The 22,714-nt window shown below is 33.7% G+C and overlaps 1 protein-coding gene across 1 annotated transcript in view; it reads right to left on the bottom strand.

Annotated features, from left to right (window-relative positions):
- Positions 1–22,714, bottom strand: part of LOC150100709 (transforming growth factor-beta receptor-associated protein 1-like) — a 407,043-nt gene that overhangs the window by 319,043 nt on the left and 65,286 nt on the right. The window contains exons 4-7 of the mRNA XM_090401548.1: positions 21,419–21,517; positions 17,529–17,615; positions 10,093–10,194; positions 7,135–7,273 (exon numbers count right to left, since the gene is read on the bottom strand). Of these exons, the coding sequence (XP_090257674.1) occupies positions 7,135–7,273; positions 10,093–10,194; positions 17,529–17,615; positions 21,419–21,517 (427 nt within the window). The remainder of the gene's footprint in view (positions 1–7,134; positions 7,274–10,092; positions 10,195–17,528; positions 17,616–21,418; positions 21,518–22,714) is intronic.

Here is a 22,714-nt window from a genome sequence, read left to right as displayed (position 1 = left end):
AGTCTTGATCAGAATAAAATTGAATTTCATATTGAAAAGAAGAATATGTAAGAAAGTTTTAAAGCATATAAAAGTTGAGCAGCTCTCAGATGTGAACTGCAGACTAAAATACACAAATATTATTCAAGAAAAAATGAAATAATTTGAGAACAGCAACCAAACCTTAGAGATTCAGTTACAAACCCTGAAGAAAACACTGATTGATTCAGCCAGAGAGGCATGTGGTGAGATTGTGTGCAAGGATAGATAAATCAGAACTCCGTGCTGGACAGTGGAAGTTAAAGAGGCAGTGAAGGAAAAGAAGAAAGCAGCATATCAAAAGTTCCTAGCAAATAAGTCAGTTTGTGCTCTTAGAGAATACAGGAGACAAATGTAAGAAAGCTAAAAATTGTGTAAAACTGGCTAAACAAAAATCATGAGAGGACTTTGGCAAGAACATAGAAGATAAATATCAAGAAGGTGGCACGATATTATGGAGGTTGTTGAAGAAGATCACAAATGGAGGAAAGAGTGCTGTAAAAGGAATTAGAGATAACAAATGTGACATGAAAATAGGAGAAAAAAGATATCCTTGAAATATAGAGTAATTACTTTGAAAAACTGCTAAATGAACACTGACCAGGCATGCAGTCAGGAATACATATCCATATTTGAAGTAGAAAAAGCCATCAAAAGCCTGAAATGTGGAAAGGCAGCAGGACTATATGATATTCAACCAGAAATGCTCAAATATGGAGGTATAAAAGTCATACAGTGGCTGCACTGCATAGTTCAGAAGGCCTGGACAGAGTGACGAATTCCAGAATGACTGGAATTAGTCCATTAATTACAGAGGCATTTCATTACCGAGTGTTCCTGGTAAGATATATGCAAGTATACTTGAGAAACGGTTGAGAAGGATTGTGGAAGAAAAGCTTGGTGAAGAACAAGCTGGATTCAGGCCAAATAGAGGCTGTCAGGATCAGATTTTCACTTTACGACAGACAGTTGAGAAATCATGGGAATATAACAAAGATCTGTATTTAAGTTTTGTCGATCTGGAAAAGGCATATGACAAGGTGCCAAGAGAGAAGCTATTCCAAACGCTACAGTTATATGGTGTTAATGGGACATTATATCAAACAATACTTAGTCTTTATTTGAGTTGTAAGTCAGAATTGAAGGATACAGGAATATGGTTTAATGTTAAATCTGGTGTGAGACAAAGATGTACATTATCCCTTCTGTTATTCATTATCTATATGGATCACATTATGAAGGAAAGTGGTATTGAACATGGTATCAGAATTGGAGATGTTAATGTCAGCTCTTTGCTTTATGCGGACGATGTTATACTTTTAAATAAATCCGCTACAAGTTTGCAAGATTCCCTGACTAAATTGGATAACTGTTGTGATAGATATGGTATGAAGGTCAGCATTAAAAAGACATAGACAATGAAAATAGGCAGAAACATTGAAAATATCAACTGCATTGTGAATGGTGAACTTATAGAACAAGTAAAACATTTCAGCTACTTAGGCATGATTTTTAGTGAAAATGGTATGTTAAATATGGAAATAGACAACAGAATCAACAAAGCTGGTATGGTATGGTAGGAAGTCAACTGAATAAATTTATATGGAATAAGAGAGAAATTAGCCAAAACACTAATTAGTTGTATACAAGACAGTGTTTAAACCAATTTTAACTTATGGATCTGAGAGCTGGGTTAGAAGTAAAGCACTTGACCAAAGACTAAAGACCGCAGATATGAGAGGCCTGAGAAAGATTAGGGGCATGAACAGATGGCATCAATGGCAATATCATATTAAAAACGAGTATATTAGGAAAGAACTGTATATTGTCAGCATCCAGGAATGCATTAGCAGAGCTAATCTCAGGTGGTATGGTCACTTAAGCAGAATGGGAGAGGAAAGATTAGCAAAACAAGTGTTCTCTGCTAGGTTGGCAGGAAAAAGATCCAGATTAAGACCAAGATATAGGTGGATTGATACAGTAAAAAGTGCCTTAGAAGACAGAAATATAAGACCTGATAATATTGGAGCCTTGACATTTAAAAGACTGATTTGGAGGAAAATTGTAGATAGGAAGTTAGTAATGATGTAAATTTTTCATGTAGTACTATCATATCCTATACACCCCTTGAGGGTATATATATATATATCAGGAATCTGATGATGATGATGATTGCTAATGTTGCAAAGGCTGCACATCGTAGCTGCTATGAAAAAATGTACTCTAACGTGTAAGGATGAGGAAGTGGTTGTGCCACTGTATAAGGCACTGGTCGGACACACGTGGACTATTGTGCTCAGATCTTGTCACTGGTTTTCAATGTGATGTCAAGGCATTGGAGAGGGTCCAGAGATGAATGACTAAGACAATATCGGGAGTTTTTAATGTTGGCTATGGAGAGAGAGGTTGAAGAAATGTAGATTGTAGAGTTTGGTGGATAGGAGGAAAAGAGGTGATATGATAGAGACATTTAAGTTAGTGAGAGTATTTTATCAGATCAATAGAGAAGGGGTTAATAAGAAGAGTAGAAGGTGAGAAGGAAACCAGAGGTAATTCCTGGAAGTTATTTAAAAAGTGTGGTGAAGAGGGGGTGTGAGGAATATATTTTTTACATGTCAGTGAATGGAACACATTACCAGAATGTGTTGTTAATGCAACAAGTGTTAAGAATTTTAAGATTCTATATGATAAATATGTTGTCAGTTGAACGAACCACCCAAGATGAGTCTGTCAACTCCATGGAGAGTGTAATAATAATAATAATAATAAAATCCTTTAACCCCCATGTTTCATCAAATTGTAATAATTTGTTCTTTTTCTTTGATGATATATAAGAAGACGTCAATTCTTTCATGATGATTATCACAACTTTTCAGCACACCCCTGTATGTGGGGATAAGGATACTTCTTTAGAATTCTACCAATAGGTTCCGAGGTACCAAAAATATAAGGGATTAGAGCCCTGAAGCCTACTAAAAAATCTTTGAAGATAGTTCACATGAAAACTTTATTTACTTACATTTGGATAAAGGATAAAACAAGAATATGATTTCTTGTCAAACTTAATTTAATTAGTTATATTTTATAATAAGGTTATTAGTGTACCAAGCACAGGAGGTGCTTATACAGTGATTTACCTGGATTTTGCAAAGGCATTTAATAAAGTACCACATGATAAAATACTGTTAAAATAATGAAATAATAAAATACTGAACAGAATGGGTTTGTATTGCCATTTGATAGCTTGATTACAGGGATAGATGTCTGAGGAGAGCCAGTGAGTGTGTATGGGATGAAGTATCCTGAAAAAGGAAGATGATGTGTAGGGCAGTGGTGCACCCAGAGGGGGACCAAGGGGCCCTGCCCACCCAAAGAAAAAGGAAAAAAACACTAGAAAATTTTCCAAAAATCTTTTTCTAATTAAAATTTTTTTTTTTATTTATGTTGTAAGTGTCTTGTCTTCTATACTACTTATGAATTAGCAATCATTGCAGGTGCTCAGTCATAGGTCGTATGCAATGCGTATTGTGTATTCTCAAATTGTCTGCTCAACTTGGGCCCCCCAAATTAAACCCTGAGTGCGCTACTGGTGTAGGGTACCACAGGATTCTGTTCAGGGACCACTGTTGTTTCATTTATATATATGATATAGTTAAGGATTTGATAGGAGATATTCATTGTTTGCTGATGATGCTAAATTAGGAAGAGTAATGTTAGGAAGTTCTGAAGCAAGGTTGATACAAGGATATTTGATTAGGTTGGTGCTTTGGACTGAAGAATGGGAATTGAGGAATTGCCAAGTATAAAGTTACACTTTGACAGAGAAGATTAACAATTATTATCTCAGGATCTTGGTGAATAGGGAAATGAATTTCAGAACACATTGAAAGTTGCAAGAGTTACCCAGAAAATTACTGGGTAATAATTTTCTGGGTAACTCTTGCAACTTTCAAGAATTAATTAATACAGATTAATATATAGGAAATTATAAAAAGAGTAAAAGGTAAAGGAAGAACTAGAGGCCATGTCTGGAAGTTGTGTAAGAAAGTATGGTGAAGAAGAGTGTGAGTAGAGATTTTTTTAAATGGAGAATTGTGAGTGAATGGAATGCATTACTAGAACATGTTATGAATGAAGGGAATGTGGGATTTTAAGATTCAATATGATAAATATGTTGTCGGTTGAATGAACCTCCCATGATGAGCCTGCTCATACAGGTGGATCACTACCTTATCTGTGCTTGTCAGTGTTCATTGCATTATTATTAATATTATTATAATCACACCCTCCATGGATTTCAGTACACAGATCTGGTCACCTGGTTATATTAGCAATAAGAAACATTGGAGAGCTGCAGAGATGAATAACTGAGACTGTCTCAAAGAGTATGAAGACAGATTGAGAGAATGTGGTCTTTAACACGTTCGCTGCCACGCTACTTCAGCATAGTCTGTTCCCGTACGCCGAGAAATTTCACTTCTTCAAGGTCGGTATGGTAATCTCGTTGCCGGTGGTAAGCGTGATACGAGTATACTCGTAGTTGGCTTGTGCAGAGCATATACCATCTATGAGAATACACAGTTTTGATGCTAGCTCCACAAGCCAAGCATTTTCACTTCTTCAAGGTCAGTACAGTAATCTCGTTGCTGGCGGTAAGCGTCATACGAGTATACTCGTAGCTGGCTTGTGTAGCTGGTTTACCAACTACAAGTATACTTGTAGTTGGCAGTGAACGTGTTAAAGCTTGACAGAGGGATGATATAAGTGAGATATATATACGTTGATGAGAGGAGTCTATCATCAGATAGATATAGGTTAATTACTGCACAGGTTAACTAGGTGATGCAAAAATGAGAAATTATCTCTGGAAACTGTACAAAGGTCATGAGAGTAAGGAAGAGAAAAGGAGATTTTTTGCTTGAAAGGTGGTGAATGAATGGAATGCATTGCCAGAGCGAGCGAGTGCTCTAACATTAAATGTATTCAAGGCATGATAGTTATTGTGGTCTGTGTGGTCAACCTCAGTAATGAGACTTTAAACTCCATGGAGACTTGGAAGTAATACTATTTTATTTGCTATCTCCATATTAAATAAAAAATTGCGCCTAAATAGCTGATGCAGCTAATGTTTTTTATTTTCCCAATTTCGATTTTTATTACTGATTTTCACACAAAATTTGTTACAGCCTGTTACAGCTAAGTCCCAGATTGCTAGCTCATCCTCATTCATTCAGTACCCAGTGGATAGGTACTAATGGGGAACACCACATGAAGGTGATGTTTGGACATTAAGTCAGAACTCCCAGTTGGTTCTTCACATTTCTTTAAGGCAATGTGAAGGTCTCCTCACAATTATTTGACCCTTAAACAACTCCAATTATCTTTCTCCCATATACGATTCATTTATAGAAAACTAAATTTGGTTACAAAAAATGCCAAAAGGTATGGGAGATGATATTGTCATCTACTACCAAAAACAAAACCAACAACAATCATTGATTGCCAAAAGGGCATAGCCAGGACACTTGAACAGTAGCTTATGTAAATATTTCATGTGCTTATTCTATGCTGCATTATATATCTTCGTGACCACATTGTCATTGCTCTAATATTAATGATACCTCATTAATAGCAGAAATAGTATTGGGATTAAAAAATATCATCATCTTTTACTTGATGTGTTGTGATAAGCCATTAACCAGTAATACACATAACCTATTCTATAATCTAAGTCTAAATATGCAAATTTATGCAAGGATCATTGAATCACTAATATTTTTAAATGAAATGAACAGGTGATCTATTAAATGACTTATGAATTGATGAATGAAAGTGAAACATGAACAATTCTCAACTGTAGCCCCCCATCCCCCCTCTCAACCAACCAGTGAATTTATGAATAACAGACTTTAGAAAAGTCTTTTTCTAAAGATGAAATTTCTCAACTTTGTATTCATCAGTATTATTGCTGATGAATACGAAGTTGGTGTTGATATTGGTGTTGGGGGGGGGGGTAGGAGAAAGAAATGAATCTGCATCAAATGAGCTACACTGAATTGACTCTTTCCAGTGAACTGTTAAGACATCCAAAAATGAATAACACTTCCAATCTTTAGAAATGGGAATGGAGTTAATTCCAGTCTTAGTTTTTCCTAAAATAAATCCTCTAACACCTTTTTATTGCCCAAAGGAATGAATGATAAGTCTTAACCCTTTTATCCCCAACTTCCTGGTAAATGGTATGCAGCCAATTTTCATTCTGCATCATTTGTAGCAGGGTTCAACATACACATTTAATCATGAGATGTAGATTTTGGCAGACAGCAAATAGCTACAGACTGGACAAAACAGATTTTTTATTTAAAATATATATCCTAAAAAATATCCTAAACAAATATCTTTTTTAAGGAAACAGACAAATGCACATCATATAAAAAGCCATTCTAGTAGCAAAAATGAATGTATTAATACTACATTTCCCATAAAATTACTGTTTTTTTTTTTTTTTTATTACTGTTCTTCTTATTCTTATTATTTATTGACTTCTCCTTCTTGGAGTGACTCTCATACAAAGAAAATCTTCTCCAAACACAACACAACACCACTAATCATTTTACTCCTATTGATTTATTTCGACATATCATTAAAGAAAAATGGGGGAAAGATTTGTGAAAGCACATTTTTTGCATAACAAGTAAGGTTTTGAATTATTTGTCAAGCCCTGATCATCAGTAATTAAGTTTATTTTCACCACTGATCTGTAGACTTAAGTGAAAGCATAACAGATAACTACTGCAATCTTATGTTACTAACCTATTCTAACTGGTATTGCAGTGTTAAAAAGTGAAGTTTTTGGAAGAAAAAGGCTTACATAAATTTCCTATGGTTAGTGACTAAAATCACACATCTAATTGTGTTTCTTCTGCCAATCTAGTATCACAGACTTCACAACAAATAGGCCATTCAATTTTTCTACCAGTAAACTTTATAAAGCCTAAAATATCTGGTTATCGCAGGATAACCAGAAACCACTTAATTTTTAGTGGTTCCACTAACCTATTCTGCACTACTTTGTAAAAAATGAAGAAATTATATAATTTTTTTAAATATAAGTACTTGCTTTTGTTATCCTCTTAACCAAAGGAAATGTAGATCCACTATCATAAGGACAAAGTTCTTGCAAATTTCCATTTTCTGTATTGACAATAAGATATCTTGTGGCTGTGGCAACACATGCAAAAATACCATCAACTGACTGAAAAAAAAAAAAGTTATAATAAAAATCTCAAACCGAAACAATATAATCCTTAAAAAACAATTTAAAATACTAGCTATATATCAAAAGAGAAATTGCAAAATGTTTTCTCTAAAAGCTGTCATCATCAATATCATGCATTAGATATACAGAAAATCTAGATATAATTATAACCTAGTCCAAATTAAATTTTAAGCATATTCCTTAAATAACCATGTTAAATGGGAAATATTAATTTTAAAACCAAGAAGTATTATGCAGTAATGTCTACATAAATTATTACAATTATTAAGCTTTCCATTGAGGCCTTTACTGATAATGAAATTTCTTAAAATGATTAAAAAATCAGATTACTTATGTAAATTAAGTACTTAAAATTGCAGGTGTGGTTTGCCAAGTGATATATGCTGTCAAACCAATAAGTTGTGAGTTCAAACACCACCATGACATGACTATATTAGTATGAATTCCTTTACTCAGGAAAAAAAACACCATGTTTGGTCTCTAGAGCAGGATTTCTGAATTACGTAAAAAATTCAACAGCTATCCAAAACACGCTTTGGCCTAGTCATGGTACTGAGGTTCAATAGGTTTGCAACATTTCATAGTGGAATTTAGTAATTTAAAATAATTTTTATAAAAGTTTATTAAAAACATTCTCTTATTATTTCAGAGCTGTAGTAAAGCAGAGTTTCATGCTTTATTACAACTTGTGATGCTATTTCATCAGTAGAGTTAATGATTATTCTATTGTTCCATCACTTAAATTGTACTTAAGATATGCTCATGAAACAATACAAGTAAGATTAATTTTTACGGGAATGCCAAAGAAAAGTTGACAAATCTGCAGTGCATTAGTGCTAGAGGTGGACAAGAGTTTGATAATCTGAAAAAAACCCTGACTGTAACAAGCTGTAATAGACTAAATATCAAACTTTTTCAAGCCACTTCCAGGAATCCAATAAGCAAGGCATTTGTTTCATAATGTAATAAAATCATCTAATGCCACAAGACATTAACATCCATGAATACAGTGGAATTCAAACTAATAATCTGTTGGTTGAAAGGCAGATGTGTTATGTACTTGGCCAAGATTAACATATTTACATAAGTAATCCATTTTTTAAAATAATTTCATCAGTATAAACTTATATTTGAGCAAAAGGATAACATTTTCTTATTATAAAATTAAGGATTGAAAGACTGTGCCTTAAGACTGAATTTTCACATATCATAGTTTCTCAATCACAACCGAAATAATTTGAATTATCTTGATCAAATGCTTTCTAGAAATGAAACTGAATGTTTATTTTTATTTATTTTTTTGTCTAGCATTCTGCAAGAACAGTAAACTAACCAGTTTTTTGCTATTTTTTTGAAAACAGGAATGCAACTTAAGATTTCACCTTTAATACAAAGGAATAAAGCACATATAATTGGGAAAGTGAGTTGAGTAATGAATGGAGAAACTGAGTGTTTTTGTTGGAAAAGCTTTCAGTGTCTTTCAATTATTTTGCATATTAGCAATGGAAATAGGTAACATTAAGATTGAAAATAAGACATTTTATATTTATGACGATTATTTTATATTTCATATTTACATTATCTACCAATAATTGTGCAGACACCCCTGTTATTTAAAGTTATGGAACATTACAGGTTTGTTAATAACATAAAAACCAGTGTACAGATAGTAGGAAGCAGTATTTCATTGTAGCAGTTGAATACTGGATTCCAATAGAAGGGCAGTGGTACACAAGCCAAACATCACAACAGCGAACAAGATAGCTCGTCTGGCATGGTGCAAAGAGCGTGAAAAGCAGTACTCTGGAGCAATGAATCAAAGTCCACCTGTTTCCAGTCTGATGGCAGGGTGTGGATTTGGAAGCAGCCTGGTGAATGCTTATTACTACAGTGTGTTGTACCCACAGTAAAGTTTGGTGGTGGAGGAGTAATGATGTGGAGTGCATTCAGTTGGTTTGGAGTAGGACCACTGGTTGTTGTTGTCCACGGTTCCATGAAGGTAGTTTTATGGAGTTTTATGGAATGGATCCATGTTACTATCAAGATGACAATGCCCCATGCCACAAAGCTGCAGCTGTTATAGAATGGTATGAAGAGATGAGTGTTAAATGACTGCCCTGGCCTGCACAGAGTCCTGACCTCAACTCACCGAACATCTGTGGGATGAATTGCAGTGGCAATTGAGGTCTAGAGCAGCATGTTCTCGATCTGTCACTAAATTCAGTGCTGCTTTGATGGAGGAATGGATACAAATTCCACCTGATGTCTGCTGCACATTGGTGGAAAGCCTCCCTCAAAGCCAAAGGTGGACATACTCGATATTAGGATTCACCTACTGGTATGTAAATTGCTAAAGTGTCTGGACAATTATTGGTAGACAGTGTATATCTACAAGGTGGTAGATGACCTTCATCAAGTTTCATCACAAAGATGAAATGCCACCAACTTGATTATTGTGGATCTAATTAATTTTAATTCATAAGATTATAATTAGAAATTAACCATGTCACAACTGATAAAAAAAGTATTATAAGCTTATACAATGAACATTCACTACAGTAAATAAAACATAGTGATCTAAGGAATAATCTGTTATATCATAGCATTTGCTGTAGTGAATTTCCTTTGGAATAGAAGTGATACTATGCAGATTTTTTATGCAAGAATTTTTTTGGTTTAGTAAGTAATTTCATGATAATGGTACATGCCATAAGAACTGACAGAAGTTCAAAACAATAAAGAAAGAATATAGATGGTATACAATAATTTTGGAAATATAATCAATAATTTCAAACCATAATAAGAATTGGCTCAGGAACACTAATATCCTTGATATGAACGATTTTATCATCTGTTATATGGTATAGATGAAGCTGCTTCCTTCTCGCAACACATATCTAGAATAAATAAATAATAAAGAAATAAACAGATGATGAAATTGTTAATATGAATATATTAGATATACTTGATATATATATATATATATATATGAAGCAAATATATATCAAGTGTTTGAAAATTTTAGAATTTCAGCAATGTGATTAAATAAACTATAATTCCTTCAATACATTCAGAATTAAATGATTTTAACTATGAATATTCAATCATACCATTCCTATTATTATCATCTACTTTTGTACCCTTCCTAAAGTTCCTTTATTCCTTTGAAATTGAGGTGATCTCTGCTGTGCACATGAGATCACCTCAATTTTCAGATGCTTTCATTTCTAATCAATGCTTTATACAATGGAACCATCCAACATAAGAGGTTGCAGGACCTACAATACATCAATGTTATGTGTGGACAAGTGGTCAAGATGAAAGAGGGACCTTTGATATGTTTTATGAACAAGTTTCATCATTTAGAAAAAAAAACCATATGAGAAAGATTGTTCCAGAATACAAAGTAGAAGATATGAAAGAGGAGAATGACAAGTTGGTTTGGTATGTTTGGAGCTGGATAGTGAATGAGTGTTGACCAGCAGATTGTGTGTTTTTATGGGTTTGAGAGAAAGTGAAGAATGTTGCTGGTCAGTTTGGAAAAACAGCATGCATGAAAATACCTGTAGAATAGAAATTTGATGTTTCTGCACACAAAGCAGAAATAGTAAATAGGTGAGATAGTGGCTGGTGTGAATCTGTAAGAGAAGGGAGTTAATAATTAACTGAATCATCCTCTTCTAAAGAAAATCAAGCATTTTCACAGAGAAAATGTGAGAAAAATACAATATTCTAAGGGGTGGATTTGGAATTTGTACAGCATTAGAAGTTTGCACAGGACAGAAATAATGTCTTGTAGAGAAAAGCACACCTAGTTTTCTGGATGATTCATTTAAAATAATAGGTACATCACATCCATTAGAAGAGGATATGGATGTGATATGCTCATGCCAGGAGAGGCAAGAGATGTAATTTAGTCCAAGAAGAAATATCTGATCTCTTTTTGGATTGACATCCTTATCTCTTCTGGTCAATGTCCTTTTCACCACTGATTGATCCACTGGACAGTCTTCACCACCTTTGCAATATGTCCTCTGGAGTTAAATCGCTCTGGACCATCATCCAAAGATTCATTTCTACTATCTTCTCTAGCATAGTTCCACCATCATAAAAACATACCCTTCCATCTCTTAATCCTAAAGTTTAACACTTTATACGTTGTTATTTTGTAAACTGGTGCCCCTACTCATTCACTCACCTTTTCAGTCTATTCAAACTTCATTAGAACACAACTACATCAGCACCATTTCTAATAACTCTTCTCAGTTTTGCATCATCCACAAATAACTGCATACCCCTCCCACTTCAAAAAAATCACAAAATTCTAATATATCGACTGAACAGTAAGGGTACTAGTGCTCAGCCTGTAGAACCCCACTTGATATCTTCTCCATAACTTAATGCTGTCCTGCAGACTGTCAATAATCCAATTCAGTTGCTGATTATCTAAACCCATTTGTTGCAATGTAAATATCAAATTGTGAGGTGATAATTTGTCAAATGCTTTTACAAATACAGAAATATCACTGTGGAGGATAATAGCATAGTACATAGTAATAGTAGAACTACATGTGGCTTACAGATAAGTTTTATTTTAGTGAATATTAGTAATCTTAGTAATTATTTTAGTAGTATTTTACTTCTTTGAGACTATAAAGTTGTGTGTGCAGGCACACATATTTTAACATGAAATATCATTCCAAAAACATATGAGGAAAATGACAGACAAGGCTTCCTTGTTCACAGAGTTTAGCATATAATGTTGTGTATGTTCAAGGTACTCAATGCCAAGAGTGAATGGTTTATGGTATGAAAGCAAGAGTGAAGTGAGAGAGGGAAATGTTTCGTGTGCAAGTGCAAGAAATTAGTGTCTTGTGAAAAGCAAGAGAGTTAAGTAATCACTCCCCCTGGAAAATGAAAGAAAACTGAATGCTAAAAAGTATGAAACTATGAGAAACTGGGAGCAAGGAAAAGGTATTGCATGGAGATTCAATTAAAACAGGTATACTTAAGCAATGCAATTAGATATAATTATTCAGTGCTCTCTGAGGAGTTTCCAGCTGACATAACCTTAAATGATTTGATTTTTCTGTATACTAGAGATTTTTTTCCTGGCAACGTAATCTATACAAGTAGGAAGAAGGTTGCACCATGGGCTTCCCCTTACAACCAATTTTATCAAATTATTTCATGAATCATGGAAAAATATTTCTTCACTACTCACCCCTTGTCCCCCCACAGTTTAGTTTTGTTATGTTGACAATGTGTTTACTATTTGACCATACACAAATGGAGAATTGCACAATTTCTTAGATAAAACTAACAACTTTTACCCTAGAATAAAATTTATGTTAGAAAAAGGAAATAGTCTTTCCTTTCTTGGATTCACTGGAAGAGAGAAATGGAATGCTCTGTCAACTTTCCTGCTTACAAGAACCTAACATTCACCAGGAGATGCATTCTTCAGGACTCAATGCATCACCCTTCAGAAAATTTTGAATATTAATATTACTCTTGGTTACAAGGCACATGGCGTCTGTTCTGAGAACACACTACAATAGAATTATAATGCATGATTTCCGAACGAATATTTTCATCCAAATTACAGCACATTGTGGACAATTATTCTCCTACTATATAATAGCCCATCATCTGATACAAAGAGAATTTCCTTTACAGATCTTGTAACAAGCTTTGGGCTCCTATGTTTGTTTATAACTGTGTCAGTGACTATGTTCTCAGTTCCCATGGGTTCCTAATAATGTCACATGACTGGCAGGAGTGTAGAAAAGGAAAGTAGTAGAACAGAAACACTCTGTAACCTCTGAGCATTTCTTTCTTTTTTCATTGTTTGTAGTGGTTCATTCTCTGTGTGAGTGAATGTGTGTGTGTGTATTCACTCTGATGATGTGATAAAGAAAATAAATTCTTTATTTTCTTTATGTAATTTACATGTGTAGTCATTTAATTATATCTGTAAGTTACATTACTTTAACAATCATATATGAATTAGGTAGGGGATGTATCTTGCTTTCTTCTAGTCCTTTTTAAAATGTATACAGTCATTCCTCAACTTACAACAGGGCTTTCCAACAATACTGTGTAAGTCGAAAAGGTGTAATTTGGAAATTACACCATAATAAGAACCATAAGAATAACATTTAGCATGTCTGTGTGTTAAAAAGATTTCATTCTTTGCTTATAATTAAATAATACAATGTACAAATTATATTGTAATACAGTACTATACTGTAATAATTAATGAAACCGAGTATAGTGCTTCTGTGCACCTATCAGTAAAATGATCAGGTGAAAACATATGGAGCATTAGTAATTCTTCAAATTTGCTGCTTTATTAACTGGATGATCTATTAGAGGAAGTCATGAACAATGGCTCCTTCAAATTCAGGAATTGCAACAAAATATTCTCAGGATGGTTCAGCAGATGTATAACTTGTGGAAAGTCTAAGCTCATCTTGAGGAGAGAATGGTAGTGAGATAATAGCAGGAGTTGGATTCTTTAAAAATTTGTGCATTATGTCCAACTTTGTCTTTACAGTTTGCTTTTTTTTTCTTCATAAATTTCTTTGTAGCAAGCAATTACAGCTCGCATCATTCCATCATTCTGTCTGAATGATGAATGATGATGCCATCATTCAGAATGATGGAATCTATTTCCTGAAACAACTGACTGTGTTACTAAGTGAGGAAAATGCCTTTGCCAATTTTTCACTGTAAACTTTTTGTAAACACTGTAAATTGGAGGCCCAGCTTCTTGTTCTTCCACTTCCCCCCCCCCTCTCTCTCTTTTCTTCTGCAACTGTCTGTGTTTCTGGCTCTATAAGATTCTCAATTGTGCTTTTCTTTCAGAGCTTCCACCAAATGCTTTACATCTTCAATATCAACCTCCAACTCATAGTATCAGCATTATCATGTCACGAATCTCTTGTAAGGTTTTGTATTTGTGTAATCCTGAGGATCTATGAACATACATTCACAGCAGCTTTTTTTTTCAACACCATTTGTACACTCTGCTATCACTTCATTCCATGCTGAATCGACATTCTTTGTATGGTGCACAATATTATATACCTTCCAAAAGTTTATAAGGATTTTCTAAACCACAGTAGCAACAACCACCCTAGCAAAAGTATGATAAAGTATGAAGATAACAATAACACCCTGATCCATGGGTTGCAGGAGTGTGGTGGTATTCAGTCAATGTGTTAATCGGATGGCTTTCATAAGTAATTAAGTAGTAAGTTGGCCTGATTGGCACCTGCAGAGAGCAGGTACATGATAACGTACCTGCTCTCTGCACATTCAAATCCTTCTGTGGGCATGGATGTTTGTGAATATCTTTATTTAGGTGGAAGATGAATTTCATCACCCAGAGTGAGACCATAGTTCTGTTTATTGGAGGACTGAAGTGGCTTGAAAAAGTTCCATGTTTGGTCTCTAGAACAGGATTTCTGGATTATCTATTAAAAATAATTTAAAAAATAATAATAAATAAATAAAATTAAAAAAAAAATATATATATATATATATATGTGTAAATAAGTTTTTTTACCTTGGGAATAATGTATATTAGGGTTACCAAGTAATTTTATAAACTTGGTTATTTTACTCCTAATCCCAAGTAAGCAAGTAAAGCAAACAGTTAAGTTTGCTTTATTTAAATTAAGGGGATATTAAATCCCACATTGTTTTAAAACCGAATAAGAAACTCAAAGATTGGAATCAGAGAGTTTCATGCCGAATATAGTAAACTATAAAAGTATCCGCGATTACTAGCGTGAGCTAATGCAAGTAGTCCTAATACGTAGTACAATCTCGGGCAACTCGCAGCAAAGGTGGTAAAGTTCTGATCGCTATTCTTGGTATTTTCCATAATGTAAAAACACATTTCCTAGGAAATGTATGCTGTTATTACATTATGGTGGGAGGTCACTATACCCTTTGGTATCTATTTGGTTTAGCTACTCGCTGATGAAGCCTCAAAAAAGGCTGAAACCGGTCTGGGATTTAACATCCCCTTAATTTAAATAATGTTTCTATCACCAAAATGAAGCCTATTGGCTCTTTATATTTAAGTAGTTAAGTTTGCGCCTGAACGTAGTTCAAGTCTAAAGGTGGTGCAACACCAGGGCAACTCATTGTAAAGGTGCCCTAGTGTTGCACCACCTTTAGATTTGAACTACGTTCAGGTGCAAACTTAACTGTTTGCTTACTTGGGATTAGGAGTAAAATAACCAAGTTTATAAAATTACTTGGTAACCTTAATATACATTATTCCCAAGGTAAAAAAAACTTATTTACATCTATATCTCCTCCAGAGATTCTTATTCAAAATAAAAATACCTTGTAGCAACTTGTATAAGTAAAGTTGATAAGGCTCCATATTACTAAAACCTTGGTATTTAGGGTCTAGCTACTCACTGAGGAGACCTCAAAAAAGGTTGAAACCGGTCTGGGTAGTGGCCCAACCCATAATGTATTGCAGTATATCTCTTAGTGAGATGTGCTTTACATTATGGAAAATACTAAGAATATTGATCAGATCTTTACCCACCTTTACAATGAGTTGCCCTAGTATTGCACCACCTTTAGACTTGAACTATGTTCAGGCGCAAACTTAACTGTTTGCTTACTTGGGATTAATCGTAAAATAACCAAGTTTATAAAATTGCTTGATAACCCTAATATATATATATATACATATATATATAAAACTGATAAAAATAGTTCGTGGTATCTCTCAGATACAATTTACTATCAAATTTCACTTTCGCATTTTCGACTCTATCATTCTCATCACTGGACTCAAGTAACATTCGCTGAATCTCTTCAATATCTTATGGATTATCCAATCGATATATTTTTCCAGCCATTTCCAACGGTAAATTAAAAAAAAAAAAAAAAAAAAACTAAACCAATACTATACTGACATCTGAGTTCGCGGTATCTCTCAGATACAATTTACTATCAAATTTCACAAACCTTTACATAACGTGTTAAACTAAACTGATGGCATAAACAGTGCAGAATATCACTCGTGATATATGAATGCACAGCTAGTCAAGGTTTCCAAGCTATAACTGAATATGTGTAAGAATATTTATATTAAAACTTGTTGTTTTTATCTGTCAGATCAGCCATGAACTCCGCAGAGTTAAACTTAATATAATGGCAGATAAAAGTGAAAAGAAAAGTCATAAGGCATTAGATTAAATTCAAAGACTGAAATGATTAAACTTAGTGAAGAAGGTATATTGTAATCTGAGTAGTGTAATCTTCCCTCAGTAGCATGAGGGAAGATTACACTTCCCTCATGCTATTGTTAATATTGTGATTAAAAACAAACTTTAATTAGGAAAAGGGATAACCTTATTGCTGATATAGAAAATCTCTTTAATTGTTCAAAATTAAAGCCATTATTTAAAATAAAGCTGAAAGCCATTTCAATGATATGAAGGCTAAGAAAGATGAGGAAGCCAAAGATACTGACTTTGGAGCAAGCCATGGATGGTTTGATAAGTTCAAGAAGAGGTTAAACCTACATAACATCAAAGTGCAAGGCAAGCTAATCCTTTTATTAGGTTAGGTGCTTCGACTTACAGATATTTTTGAGTTGCAGCACCCCTCTGGAACCAAAGGTGATGTAACTCCATGGTATGACCGTATTAAGCTCCACTGAAGAAACAGATCCAAAACATAAATTAATAAATCACCCAAAATTATAGGCATGATTAATGATGTCTTTAAATCAAATTTAGTACAAAAAAATACAAGATTAAGAATATTCAATATTTTAGCTAAACTTGTTATATTATATGGAAGTGAACAATGAACAGAACAAACCAATAAAGAATAATATGAGCAGAAATGAAATTTTGGGGACCAGAAATTTTATAAGAACTATGACAAGAACTATTCTACAAAGAAATTATAACTATAGAAACAAATGGATTGGTGACCTCTGTTCACAAATGTGAACAGAAGGTCACTTCTTTGAAACTAAACTATATGCTTTAATACAGAAGGAATGACTGATGATGTAGTAACTAAAAATTTATAACCTAGTATTACAAATGTAACATATTTTTACATAAAGATCAATAACAAAACAATGAATGGAAAAACAGCTTTTCTAAGATTTTTCTACCATCAAATGGAAAATAAACAGTACAAAGAGTTTCACACATCTTACACTTAGGAATAAGCTCACCTCTATGCTGAAGGGCGTGTTCTTAACAGAATTCTCGTTTAAAGCAAAGTACGTTATTCCTTTCATTTTGGACATGGAAGTCTGAATCTGAAAATAAGTAAATAAATATAATAATAATAATTTCTGAGGAAAATTGAAACAAATTTTGTTAAATAAATTAAAATATTCACTGCCACCCATCACTTGAACTGAATTCACACTGCTAGTAGTCTCAGCTGATATAGAAAGTTTTTTTTTGCTTGGTTACAAATTAAATTAAACTTGCCAAGAAATTATATTATTGTTTCTATCCTTTATCTGAGCATAAGTAAATAAAGTTTGTACTGTTGAGACTAGGCTAGGCTACTTATACTTAGAGGCCAATGACTTCACAACAATTTCCCAAATATCCCATAATGCAAAACACACATCCTTTCGGACATGTATAATGCTATGCATGATGGGAAGGGTCACTACTCAGACTGGTTTCAATCTTTATTGAGGTACTGTTAAAGCGAGGGATACCTCTCCAAAAACTCTGAATCGTCTACAAGATCACTATAAATCTCAATGAGCAAACTGAAAGGATCACTATTAAATTCATCACTCCTGACCTGGGTTTATTCATTACTCAAGGGTGGGAAACTTAACAGTGGCTCCATCCAGTGACAGGCAAGAACCTAGTGCCAAGGCAGAACTGCTCTACTCTCCAGGAAGCAAGCCCACTGTATAAGTCATCTCCAAAAACTATTTGATCCTAAAGATCACTCTAATCTCAATGAGTGACCCAAAGGATCAACACTCCATTAAACTCAGCAGAGGTTCTGCGAAACAAAACCTGCAGAAGTCTCATCTCCACAAAGTAATAGGCAAAAATCCACTACCAAGCCAAGCATCAACCTCCGCATGCAACCAGAAAGAATTGCTCATCTCCCAGGTCAAGGTATTCACTGATGGGCACTAATAAAGGCCATGTCAGTAGTGGCTATGCCATAGGCAGGTATCTAATGGAATGCAGTGATCAAAATCACTTCAGCCCACATCTGTGGAAAACCAAGAATATAATTTCTTGGTTAATCCTTTATTCATGTGTAAACAACTGATGCTACCGATACTAAGGCAATTGATGTGAAGTCATTAGTCTCTGTATACAAACAGCCTAGTCATGAAGATACTTGACACACAAACTTTCTTTGCTTACATTTGGATAAAGGATTAAACAAGAATATAATGTTCTTGGAAAGTTTAATAGTTTCACAGTTGACTTCACATGGAGTTATAACCAAATAACATTCAGATCATGACTTTGCTAGTCGGTTTTTCTTTGTTTTCACTCTAACCACTGAAATGCCTGTGACGACTTTCTTTTTTTAATATGAATCTAACCTAAGAAAGGATGTTAGTCTATAGCATACAACTAGTATTAGTACTGGGGGGGGGGGGAGGTAACGGGTTAGATAATCAAGAAACCCCTGCTCTAGGGACTAAACATAAATTTTCAAGCCACTTCAGGCCTCCAAAAAGTAGAATGCAATCTCATACTGCACCACCATGAAATTGATCTACCACCTAAAGGCATTCATAAAATATTCCTTTCTATGGAAGGATTTGAGCCCTACCTATTGGTTGGATAGCAGATATCCTAACTACCTGACCAACAAAGGTCAGCAAATGATTGTTATACTGGGCTATAAAACTGAACAGAAGTAGTAAAAGAAATGGTAATAAATATCCAATAGTGTTGTAGAAATAAAGGATATTATAAATCCATTATAATATTTCAATTTCAAACAAATTTTCAAAGAGCTTATGAGAATACAATCTTTGGCATTGGAGATGCATTAATTAAAAGACATGACATGAACTCTGCCCAAGAAGCCCATATGCCTGCCTCTTTATTAATGCTCCTAAGGTTTGATTGTCATGATAGTTGTTTTGAACTGTTGGTTCTCATCAGAAACATAAGAGGACCAAAACTAACTATTTCAATACTATAGCAATCTTGGGGTTGGAAAGTTGTATTTTTCAGATATGAATGCTTGGTTAGCAGTGCATACTGCAACAATTGAAGAAAGAACCCCTAGAAAATTTGAATTTGGCATTGTAAAGTTATAGAAATAGATCGCAAAGGTTGAGAAATAGAGAATATCATAAATTCATCATTAATTCATAGCCAAATATTTGAATTATTCCGTAACTACCTAATACTGTTTTATAGCTAAACAGCAAAACAATGTTCACCTTTAAAACTTCAGTTTGGTTTTGAAAGCACAATGAACTGTGTATAAGATTAGAAACCCCTCCCCCCTCTTCTTAACACTATAGAATCTCAAGTTTTTCTAAACTTGTTTTACATAGTGACTTATAGAAGATTTGCTATAAGTCAGTGTATGCTTATGCACTTATGGCAAATACAACTTTCAGATATGAGATTCCAAGATACTAAGCAAGGGGTTTTTGTTCTCATAATGTTTCTACCTGGTCTGGGGAAAAAAAGAAAAGAAAAGAAAAAAAATCAAAAATTCACTGTACTCGCATCTGTCAGTACAGTGAACTCTTCATTAAAAACACTAATAAAAGGCAATTATACAGGCTTCTGAGGAGAGTTTATCATCTTTTAAGAAGTGCAGCATGCAACTATAATGCCAAAGATCGCATTCTTGTGTCTTTTTCATATCTTCATAAAACAATATCAGATATTTATTACCTTTTCTTATTATAGCTTTTCTGGCACCAAATAAAGCCTTTTTGACTCTTTTCTTCTATACTTGAATAATATATATTCAGATAGCAATTAGTGAAATGTGTGAAAGACTATAGCATACAGTTATTAATCACCCCTATTAATGAAAATTATATTAATAATTATTGACTGTTTCAATTAAGTTATTTATTATTATGATCAATCTCTATGTAGTCAGCAGAGTTATTGTGGGAGGTTAAGGTAAATTCCTTAACACTCTCAGCATTTATAATGCATTCTGGTAGTGTTCTACTCACCCACAATTCTCCATGTAAAAAAAATCTACTCCTCACACATTTCTTTACAACTTTTCTACAACTTTCATAGATAGTCTCTTGTTCTTCCCCTCTTACCTTCTAATCTTTTTTATAATCCCCTCTGTACTGATTCAATAAAATCTCCTCATAAACATCTCTATTATATCATGTCTTTTCTGCCTATTCATTAAACTATGCAATTTACATTTCTTTAACATCTCACCATAATCAACATTCCAGAATCCTGACACTGCTTTGGTCACTCATCCTTAGCTGTTTTGCAGAGGCCTTAAAATTACAGTTTCCAATATACTGAAGGAGTACCAAATTTATTTAGGTTAAGCTGATTTTTAAGAATAGTTGCTAATTCCTAAAAAAAAAAAAGTCACCAATGTTTATACTTGCTACAATGAACCATAATAGTTTTTTTTTCCCTATTAGATTACATGGTGGCATCCAGAGTATGGTTTGATTTGACTGTGGCAACAGTTATTTTCCAGGATGTTGACAGATCTTCCAGTATTTCTATAACCAACTTGCAGATGTGAGTCACTATACCTTTGTGATCAGGTTTCTGTATAATACAGTCAAAGAAAGAAAGGTGTCACTGAGAAAATGTATTATTAGTGGCTTGAAAGAGCTCATAATCATTTTAACTTAATGCAGGATATCTGCTTAATTTAATTTCATTCCTCTTGCTGTACTTCAATTCCATTAAATTGTCATCACAAGCTTTACCATCACTTAGGCCTATACACATGCTTAAAGTTAATACAAAAGAAATTTTAGGTTGTGTTTAAAACTATGAATTCAAAGAGTAAAAACGAAATTATGTGCATTTTCCTCTTTTCTTTTAATCCAACAAGAAAAATTAAAATACACTGGTATTTTTATGTATTCTAGTTGCTTACCTCCAAGTCCAACATATTAAGAAACAACATATTTCCATCACATAAAGCAAGGATTTTATTCAATACTGGAATAGCCTTCAATAAAATCACTGGTTTCTTCTGAAATTTGATTAATTATATTAATTACATGATTATAAATAGAAGATTAGAAGATTTAAATTTTATTCCAATTTATACTATTTTTAAAAAACGTAATTTGAATTAAACACTACTGTTCATATTGCTACAAACCAAAACTGTTTGTAGTAATATGAAAAACTGTTTTTGTAACTATTTCTGTGAATTTAGAAGAAACTTATGTTCAACTATAAAATAAATTTAAACAAACATAAAAATAATGAAAATTGTCATAATCAACAGGACTGAACTGAAATATGAAAAACTAAACTTTTTGTTAAACATTTATAACAAAATGAGATATTTATTTAAACATGTGCAACTTAGACAAAAGGTGGTGCTGGTCAGGTTGGCCAAGTGGATAGCCTACCTGTTTTCCCAACTAATAAGTTATGGGTTCAAATCCCATCTTGGGCATGGTTGCAAAAGCCTGTTATAGATGAGCACAACAGCTTTGAGTTCATAGGACTGGTCTTGATGGCAATAATAATAATAAATAAATAAATGGAGCTAGCTGAGGAATTAGATAAGTACCAGATCAACATAATAGAGGTGACTGAAACAAAAAAGACAAATATTGGTAAGATCTTTTTGAGCAATAAATACAAAATGTTATATTCAGGCAATGACAATCAAGGAAATGAAGGAGTAGCCATAGTATTCAAAACTAAATACGAGACTAATCTTCTTGAATGGTAGGCAGACTCAAGTAGAGTGATGTGGGCAAATATCAGAATGGGGAACTGGACAAAGAGACTTCTTTGTGCCTATGGTCCCACAGAAAGTTCTACTAAGGTAGAAGTGGAGGAATTTTTCGAGTCTTTAGAGAAAGCAACTGACACAATGAAAAAGGAAAAGTTGGTCCTTGTTGGGGATCTAAATAGCAAGTAGGAAATTATTGTCAGACATACAAAAATATATTGGGAAAATGTGGAGAAAAGAGCAAAGCTAATAATAATGGCAAATACCTATTGGATTTCTGCTCAGGACATGGACTGGCTATTACTAACACCATGTTCCAACATACAAATGTGCACAAATTCACATGGAGAGAAGAGGCTAGGAATAAGAAAAGTCTCATTCACTATGTTATTGTTGATAGTGGTGTTTTCTCCCTGGTGCAGGACACCAAAGTGTACAGAGGATTTGAAATTGGAAGTAATCACTATTTAGTCTAGA

This window comes from Typopeltis vanoorti, chromosome 12 (genome assembly GCF_054136105.1).
Source record: "Typopeltis vanoorti isolate ZY-2024b chromosome 12, IOZ_Tvanoo_1.0, whole genome shotgun sequence".
Lineage (NCBI taxonomy): Eukaryota > Metazoa > Arthropoda > Arachnida > Uropygi > Thelyphonidae > Typopeltis > Typopeltis vanoorti.
This window is presented reverse-complemented; position numbering and strand designations above follow the sequence as displayed.